This window comes from Ictalurus punctatus, chromosome 22, assembly GCF_001660625.3.
Source record: "Ictalurus punctatus breed USDA103 chromosome 22, Coco_2.0, whole genome shotgun sequence".
Taxonomy (NCBI): Eukaryota; Metazoa; Chordata; class Actinopteri; order Siluriformes; family Ictaluridae; genus Ictalurus; species Ictalurus punctatus.
Genome location: NC_030437.2, coordinates 19,756,297 through 19,766,296, shown reverse-complemented (window position 1 = coordinate 19,766,296; position 10,000 = coordinate 19,756,297). Strand labels below are relative to the sequence as shown.

At 50.3% G+C, this 10,000-nt stretch overlaps 1 protein-coding gene across 4 annotated transcripts in view; it reads right to left on the bottom strand.

Moving 5' to 3' along the window:
- The window catches only part of emid1 (EMI domain containing 1), a 90,000-nt gene that overhangs the window by 41,372 nt on the left and 38,628 nt on the right, over positions 1–10,000 (bottom strand). For all 4 annotated transcript variants that reach the window (XM_017451411.3, XM_017451408.3, XM_017451412.3 and 1 more), the window contains exon 4: positions 1,801–1,896. In XM_017451411.3, coding sequence (XP_017306900.1) covers positions 1,801–1,896 — 96 coding nt within the window. The remainder of the gene's footprint in view (positions 1–1,800; positions 1,897–10,000) is intronic.

The window sequence follows — 10,000 nt, the reverse complement described above, 5'->3', positions numbered from 1 at the left end:
TGAGTGAGTGAGTGACTGAGTGAGTGTCTGAGTGAGTGAGTGAGTGAGTGACTGAGTGAGTGACTGAGTGTCTGAGTGAGTGAGTGAGTGACTGAGTGAGTGAGTGAGTGACTGAGTGACTGAGTGAGTGACTGAGTGAGTGACTGACTGAGTGAGTGACTGAGTGAGTGAGTGTCTGAGTGTCTGAGTGAGTGAGTGACTGAGTGAGTGAGTGACTGAGTGAGTGACTGACTGAGTGAGTGACTGACTGAGTGTCTGAGTGAGTGAGTGACTGAGTGAGTGACTGACTGTGTGTCTGAGTGAGTGAGTGACTGAGTGAGTGACTGACTGAGTGAGTGACTGAGTGAGTGAGTGTCTGAGTGAGTGAGTGACTGAGTGAGTGGGTAAGTGAGTGAGTGAGTGAGTGAGTGAGTGAGTGAGTGACTGAGAGAGTGACTGAGTGAGTGACTGAGTGAGTGACTGAGTGAGTGACTGAGTGAGTGTCTGAGTGAGTGAGTGAGTGAGTGACTGAGTGAGTGACTGAGTGAGTGACTGAGTGTCTGAGTGAGTGACTGAGTGAGTGAGTGACTGACTGAGTGAGTGAGTGACTGAGTGAGTGAGTGAGTGACTGAGTGAGTGACTGAGTGACTGAGTGAGTGACTGAGTGAGTGTCTGAGTGAGTGAGTGAGTGAGTGACTGAGTGAGTGTCTGAGTGAGTGTCTGAGTGAGTGAGTGAGTGAGTGACTGAGTGAGTGTCTGAGTGAGTGAGTGACTGAGTGTCTGAGTGAGTGACTGAGTGAGTGAGTGACTGACTGAGTGAGTGAGTGACTGAGTGAGTGTCTGAGTGAGTGAGTGAGTGAGTGACTGAGTGAGTGAGTGAGTGACTGAGTGAGTGACTGACTGAGTGTCTGAGTGAGTGAGTGACTGAGTGAGTGACTGAGTGAGTGAGTGAGTGACTGACTGAGTGAGTGACTGAGTGAGTGAGTGAGTGACTGACTGACTGAGTGACTGACTGACTGAGTGACTGACTGAGTGACTGAGTGAGTGAGTGACTGAGTGAGTGACTGAGTGACTGAGTGAGTGTCTGAGTGAGTGAGTGAGTGACTGACTGACTGAGTGACTGAGTGAGTGAGTGAGTGACTGACTGACTGAGTGACTGACTGACTGAGTGACTGACTGAGTGACTGAGTGAGTGAGTGACTGAGTGAGTGACTGAGTGACTGAGTGAGTGTCTGAGTGAGTGAGTGAGTGAGTGACTGACTGACTGAGTGACTGACTGACTGAGTGAGTGAGTGACTGACTGACTGAGTGAGTGAGTGACTGACTGACTGAGTGAGTGAGTGAGTGACTGACTGAGTGACTGAGTGACTGACTGACTGACTGAGTGACTGACTGAGTGAGTGAGTGACTGAGTGAGTGAGTGACTGAGTGAGTGACTGACTGAGTGAGTGACTGAGTGAGTGAGTGACTGACTGAGTGACTGACTGACTGAGTGAGTGAGTGAGTGACTGAGTGACTGACTGAGTGAGTGAGTGACTGACTGACTGAGTGAGTGAGTGAGTGACTGACTGAGTGACTGAGTGACTGACTGACTGACTGAGTGACTGACTGAGTGAGTGAGTGACTGAGTGAGTGAGTGACTGAGTGAGTGACTGACTGAGTGAGTGACTGAGTGAGTGAGTGACTGACTGAGTGACTGACTGACTGAGTGAGTGACTGAGTGAGTGAGTGAGTGACTGACTGACTGACTGAGTGAGTGAGTGAGTGAGTGTTTGATTATATAACAGAAGAAGAAGAAGAAGAAATGCGATTGGTTCGTACTGGAGAGCTGCTCTGTGGGACTGGGTAACGTCGACTTGCGGAAAGTTGCCTGTTTTCTCACGGCCTCCTGAGCCACCAGATTCCCGCTGGCAGAACCTGCGCACACACAGAGGAAGAGGAACGCGATTAAGTTCAATGAGATTCGGTTCGATCACGTTCAGTGATTCCGTTCAATTCGATTGAAACGGACGGTACACAAACCGAACACAGCGATTCGACGATTTTATGCTCAAGCATGAAACAACAACAAGTCGGTGCGATGACTCCAGTTCCAGGACGAGGCCTTCTCACGAGGCCATGCCAGTTCCAGCCAGACAAAGCCCTGAAAGATGATTGGACTTGGAGCGAAGCCCAGTGTGATGAACTGAACGAGATGAAAACCCCCAGATTATTACTCCACCCTCCAGCATTCACTCTCTCGCTCCCCCCCAGTCCTCCTGCGCTCATCGCTGGGCTCTGTGTCAGTCACTCACTCGGTTTATAAGTAAATATTTACCAACATACATGTGATACTGTGAATTTTTTTGTGCACTCCTGCAAACGAGAACAAACCACGGTCCACTGGGACGGAGCTTCTCAAACGCATCGCGGCGGAGATTCCTCTGCTCCAGAACATAAGAACTTAATCTGCAACAAATGCCTGTTAAAGGAATACTCCAACCTTTTTAACTCGCGTTCTTCAATACGCTCAGGAGGAGCTCGGCGGTCAAGATGTTGGACTACTGATAAGAAGGTCATGAGTTCAAACCCCAGCACCACCAAACTGTCACTGTCGGGCCTTTGAGCGAGGCCCTTAACCCTCGACTGCTCAGTGAGATGAGGCACTTTCTCTGCGTGACGTTGTATTTACGTCTCCAACTCTGAAAGCGTTTCTGTACACGGCTAAATCGAGCTTAGTTTGAAAACGCCAGAGTTTTCCTTTAACGACGTAATCTAGCGGAACACTTGGTAAAGCGTCTAGATATTTCCTGAACTCTCCCAGAAACGCTCCATCATCCAGCTGTTCAGGTCAAAGCTACCCTCTCAGGGAGGTCTGAGGTGAGGAGATCGATTTAGCCGAGAAAGAGGAGAAAGGGTTCTCTCTAAAAAAAAAACCAACCCAAAAACAAAGGCTTCCTTGTATTGTTCGGAGGGGGCGAGGCAGTGCTTCAGTCTCTTCGACCCCTCTCTCCGTCATTATTTTTTCACATGTGCTCATGTGTGGGGTGTTAGCATGCTAGCACCACTGAGACTAGCTCGCAGTGCTGCTCCAGTCATTAGCGTGAGGCCCGGTTCAGGACCTCATCACCGGCTAGACTGAGGAATACCGCTCGACCAATCGCACACGGCCAGACGGTCGCCATGGCGACACGGCGGCCAATGACGCGGCACCATCCTTGTTTTTTTTTTTCAAGGCCTGGAAAAGAAATAAAGTGCGGCTGTCGCTGTAAAACACTAAAGCCAGGCTGGGAGAGAAATAAAAAAAACAGGCTGAAGGAGTGGAAAGTAATTAGCGTGGCTCTTCATAACTCTAGCGCATCTACCGGTTAATAAGACTGAAATATAAAGCAGGATGAGTTTGTGGTTTTGTTTTGGAAGATAACTGAAAACGGTTTCATGCTTTGAACAAGGTCACGTGACCCACTTCCTAACATACCTATGTGGGATCAAACCTGCGACCCTGAGGTCACTAACATCACATCTGGTGCCAAAATGAGCTGAAACAACTGAGGAGCAGCTTGTTAACCATCCCTGGCTGCGGGTTTCGCTGTCATAGTGTTCAGTTGTGACTGCCGTCTTTGGCCCGTACGAGTAAACGTGTATAAAACGTGCTCGTTAGATGGAAAAACACAGCTTGCTGACATTTCCACAGCACCGACAGCAGGTACGACGTCACTGGAGACTCTGTGATTAGGGGAAAGTCCATAGAGTTAAAATACAGAGACGGAGAACTCACAACATGAGGCAACATGGCGTCCAAAACGGTAAACAGTGACCTACGCCATGCTAACCTAGGCGTAACAGTGACACCTGGAAGTGTGCACACTACCTAAAGACCGGAACAGAGAAAAGAAATAAAAATGGTTGATAATATGTTGTGTTTTTACCCATTTATTTGTGCGTTCTATGGCGCTACGGGTAAACGTCAAAGGGGCTATAGGGGCACCTACGGGTCACGGGTGTAATTAGCGAGCTCGGCCATTTTCTCTTCAGCTGAGAGTTTGCTGTCGAGGTGAACAGCAGGCGTGAGCGGAGGAACAGCATCTCTGTCTGTATACATGATATATTTTGGCTCTATGTGACTATATACAGCTTCATATACAGTAATAAGAGGCTGAAACTCGCACTGGTTGTGGTAGATACTGCTGAGCGCTGAGCGCTGAGCGCTGGACGCTGGACGCTGGACGCTGAGCGCTGTGCGCTGGACGCTGGACGCTGAGCGCTGAGCGCTGGACGCTGAGCGCTGGACGCTGAGCGCTGGACGCTGGACGCTGGACGCTGAGCGCTGGACGCTGAGCGCTGGGCGCTGGACGCTGGACGCTGAGCGCTGGACGCTGAGCGCTGGACGCTGGACGCTGAGCGCTGGACGCTGAGCGCTGGACGCTGGACGCTGAGCGCTGGACGCTGAGCGCTGAGCGCTGGACGCTGAGCGCTGGACGCTGAGCGCTGAGCGCTGGACGCTGAGCGCTGGACGCTGGACGCTGAGCGCTGGACGCTGGACGCAGAGCGCTGGACGCTGAGCGCTGGACGCTGAGCGCTGAGCGCTGAGCGCTGGACGCTGAGCGCTGGACGCTGGACGCTGAGCGCTGGACGCTGGACGCAGAGCGCTGGACGCTGAGCGCTGGACGCTGGACGCTGGACGCAGGACGCAGAGCGCTGGACGCAGAGCGCTGGACGCTGAGCGCTGGACGCTGGACGCTGAGCGCTGGACGCAGAGCGCTGGACGCTGGACGCTGAGCGCTGGACGCTGGACGCTGAGCGCTGGACGCTGAGCGCTGGACGCTGGACGCTGGACACTGAGCGCTGGACGCTGGACGCAGAGCGCTGGACGCTGGACGCTGAGCGCTGGACGCTGAGCGCTGGACACTGAGCGCTGAGCGCTGGACACTGAGCGCTGAGCGCTGGACGCTGGACGCTGGACGCTGAGCGCTGGACGCTGGACGCTGGACGCTGAGCGCTGGACGCTGGACGCTGGTCCAGGAGCATCAGGTTACTGAAAAAGATCAAATGATCAGATCGACTGAAACATAACCAGCTCTGTGGAACATGCCCGAACTCCATGACCTCTTCCTCCAGCACTGGGCCTATTTTTAAATATTCACAGTCATACTCAGTGTGTGTGTGTGTGTGTGTGTGTGTGTGTGTGAATGTGTGTGTGTGAGAGAGAGTGAGAGAGAGAGAGATGTGTACACATAATTGTGTAATAACCATTTCGTGCCACAATCATTGCGTTTGTAATAAATTGCATATGTGAATCGACAGTTTACATTATTAGGGCACATTATTACACACACACACACACACACACACACACACACACACACGCACACACACACCCTTTTCAACTTGCCAAGAACAACATCACATCACCCTGAGCATGAGTTTGACCTTACACTCTGTGAGTGTGTGTGTGTGTGTGTGTGAGTGTGTGTGTGTGTGTGTGTGTGTGTGTGTGTGTTCCTGGGGGAGTCTCGGTCAGTAATTTTATCACCACCGCTTTATTAACACAGCTTCGGACTTAGAGACCCCCAACACACACACACACACACACACACACACACACACACACACACAGAGCAGAGTGACTTCAACTAGTGATGATATCTCTCCATGGTCTCACACTCTCTCTCCCGTTATGAGGTCACTTCCTGTCAGGGCTCATGGGAATAATTGTGTATAAGCTGTTATATCACGGCTTATCAGCATGAAAGTCTGTAAATCAAAAGGGGAGCGAAACACTTACGTCTTACACAATGTTATCGCAAACTCCTTACTGCGACAGGGTGTGTGTGTGTGCGTGTGTGTGTGTGTGTGTGTGTGTGTGTGTGTGTGTGTTTCAGCCTGGTCTGATGATCAGAATGTTTAAAATACACAAGAACAGCGTGCAAGCATGCATCTGTATCCGTGTGCGTGTGTGTGTGAGAGGAACAGAGGCACAGAGTGTGTGTTGCTTCAGCGTGTGACGTTCGGAAACAGTTCGGACGGCGGCGTGTTTAAACATCGCAACGCAAATGACACAGCGGCATCCTTTACTCTGCGATCTCCAGACACAACTGCACTCGCGGCGGAAAACCTTCGCACGGTTGTTTTTCCCGTCAACCGTCAGCGGACGTCTGTCATGTGACCCTACAGGAAGTGGATGCTTTAAAAAACAAACAAACAAAAAAAACCCCGCTTTGCATGAAATCATCGAGTGACGTCGAGCCCTTTAAAACCTCCTGACCCATCGGGTCGCGGTTCAGGGCTCGAGCGAGTGTCGTCGCTGAGGGAATATGAGGAAACCGACGATTCCATGTTCAACATATAACTGAAGTATAACACGGGGGTGCCAATACTTTAACCGTAGTGACTAAGATTATGTGTGTGGTGTACTACACAGGCGTTTTGCCGTACCCGATGTAGGGCGCGTATACAGGGAACGTTCCTGCATTCGATTCACGGAACTCGCGATATCCGAACTCCGACCAGGAAACCGAAAGAAAAAACGCCCCTGGAGCCTATCCCAGGGAGCTCGGGTCACAGGGCGGGGGACTCCCGGGACAGCGTGCCGACCCATCATGGGGCACGATCGCACACGCACACACACACACACACACTACGGACAATTTCGACACGCCAATCAGCCTACAGCGCATGTCTTTGGACTGGGAGAGAAAACCGGAGTACCCGGAGGAAACCCTCAGGAGAACCCCCGGAGGTGCGAGGCAAACTGTGCGCCCCCCATTTAATATAGACAAATTTATTCAATATTTCTAATTATAATACGTGCGTGGACATGTGTTATTAAGAGTCAACACACACGATTCACTCTTACAGAACAGACAGTGCCGACTCAGTGGTTCTCACAGAACACACACACACACTCACACACACACACTTCAGCAGCACCTGGTGTATAATGAGTGTGTGGTGCTGAGAGCAGCAGTCTCCCCCTAACAGAGATAAATGAGTACGATGAACAGAGTTTCTCTTCTCTAACTTTAATAGCAGCAGTCCTACTTTAACCGAAAGTTCCCCTCCTCTGGTGGGCGGAGCTAAAAAAACAGATGGCTGATCGGCTAAACACAAATGTCACAGAATCGTAACGAGTAAGCGTCCTGTCTCTGGCTAGAGTGGCCTTTCCGTCGTAGCGTAGTGAGGTGTGAGACCCGACGAGCGCTCGACAACCAAAGCAGGATGCTTAAAGATGATTGGACGGAGAAGTGCGCGCTTATTACGCACGTGTAAAAGAGAACTCGTTCGAGAAAAGCTCCACCGATGTCTCGTCTGGCGCCGTGAACTAATCACTAATATGTAAAGTAACCGCTGTTAGTCGCTTACCCAGACCTTCACGAGCAACTGGATGTAGCTTTCACGGATTGACCCCGTGACCTGTTAAACGAGTTGCCGTGGTGACAAAACGACGCCATCCTGGATCCTATGACGTCGCCGGTCCCGGTTCAATTAGGAGAATCGGTTTGATTAGGAGAATCTTCTGCGATGGAAATACTGCGGAACGGTTTGCGAGTACCGAACCAGAACCATCGCGGGAACGTGTGACTGTCTTCGCCTTTGACCTTTGACCCTGGACGCGGTCAGCAGCGAGGCGTTATGGAAGCTAACGAGGGACTGGAAAAAAAAGAAGAAGGGGAACGTGAAAGAAAGAAATGGAGAAAAAGGGAGACAGGTTTTTACGCGTGGTTCCACACGTGTACGTACACACACACACACGCACACACACACACACACACACAGATTTGGCCATAGTGTTTGAACTGCAGCCAAAGTAAGCACTGAAATTATCCTAAACTGTGACACACGCTGTTAAAGTTCATTACCTTCTGGATGTAGAAACCCACTTTTGAAAGCTCAGACACGTGTGTGTGTGTGTGTGTGTGTGTGTGTGTGTATGTGTGTGCATCATTTACAATTTTTCTGAGCCTTTTTCCAAACTCAGAACGTGAATTAAAGGTGATTTGGGATTAAAGCGGGTCTCCGGTGTGATTTTTGTCCTGAGCCGAGGATCTTCTCCACCGCAGCAGCTGCGGCTTTTCTCCCTTACGCCCATTTTTATTGAGTGGAATTTCGAAAAAAAAGATAGATATATATATATATACTCGGAGTATAAATTTTAAGGTCAAGTTTACGGCAGGTTCCGGTTTAAACAACACCCGTCTCCAACCCTGATGCTCGTACTTGCACACTACTCATATCATTATATTATATATATATATATACACAACTTCATATTTATATTTCCTTACGTCACATCTTTTTTTATTTCATATATAACAGCACACCGAATCTCCGCCTGTAAAATGACGATAAGACTAATCGTATGCGTATCGCGATTTCTTCTGATACTTTATTTTTATTTCAGTACAGATGTTCTGGATGTTGTGCACTGCGCAGGATTAGCGGTTAGCTGCGGTTTCATTCCTTAAACCTGACACCTGAATCTGCACCGGTGCCAAAAAGAAGCTGTTCGGCATTAAAGCCCCTGGACAAGGATGAGGGTGTTACTGTGGTCTGGGGGTGAATGAGGGCGTTAATCGCTCGGTTCCTGACGTAACGACCCCCTCTCCTCCCCCCCGCGGTCTCACCAGATGTGCATGCACACGCACAGCCTGTAATCGTTCACCGTACACACACACACACACCGTCTGTAATCTTGGACAGGAAAGGAGGCGTCCTGTCAGTCGACTCGACCTTCCATCATGACGGAACTGACAGCGGCGTGAAGGATTTACACTCGTATCCAGATTCTTACACGTGTATATATTTTCCTAAAGATATCAAGCACAACGCCGTTCCTGCAGGCGCACCTGGCCTTCCAGAAACCATCCTCCTGGAAGCTTTGGTACCGGACCAGCGGGTAATGGAGGCGGTTCCGGTTCTCCGATGCTGAAAGCTCAGGTAGAAACACATCATTACACTGCTGACGTTCAGGTGTTTCTGCAGAACTGGAACTCCTGAAGCTCACGTGGACCAGGTACTCAGGATAACCGCTAATATCACCGCATCTCGGCTCAAACTCAACACCGTCGCTGACGTTTTTAGCTTTTCCTGCCTTCACAGATGTGGCCGTACGGTACGTTGTCCATCGAAGGTTCCACTTGAGTTCCTCAAGCAAATGCTTGCGTTTCCTGTCCCATACCGACGTGCATGAGAGGACTATAGAGTCCCGCGTCGTTCCAGGCACTGCGAAGGTGAACACGCATCTGCTGGGTTGGGTTCTTAAGGGTTAAGAAGTTCGTTTGGGGTCAGAGTAAAGACAATCACTGTGGGTGTAGACAAGACGTCAAACTTAATATGGACCAGGACAGGATGTGGATTTACAGGCCGGATCGACGTTAAACAAGACCCAAACCGGTGTAATAATATAGCCGAGTTGCCAGTTTAGATCGGGAGAGACTGGACCAATAATGGAAGTCCATGAGCGTGTTAGTTCACCTGCCGCTCGCTGGGTAAACTTTGTGGATAAATACAGGGCTGAAGAACTAACCGTAAGTTTTCCTCCTTCCTTCTCCATCGTGTCCGTCTTCCTTTCTGCGGAATGTCTCCCCAGCCTGGATTTCAGACACCGAAAATCACCTCATCTTTTCTTCTCTGCTCTTCCTTTTAGCAGAAGATGCCCCTACTTCAGTTCTGCTAAATCCTACTAAATCTCTCATGAGACAAATGTGACTAAATGGAAACGCTCAGAGCCGACACGGCGACTAAAATTAGCATCGAGGGTGTGTGTGTGTGTGTGTGTGGCAGCGTGGACCGCAGACGGGCAGAACCTCAAATGAGATGTTCCGCACCGCAGAACCGCCTCCGTGTTCTCACATGCTTCCTCCGGCACAAAGAAAACAGATGTTGGACACGGTGGAAGGGAGGGGGCTGCTGATGCCCACCTACTACGTTTTAGCGACAACTCCTCTTTTTTATGATCTTTTTTATTAGACACGCACTCACCAACACCGCAGCGTCCTCCTCCCATCGTAAAACATGACTGCCCCTCAAGCGTCTGTCTCGA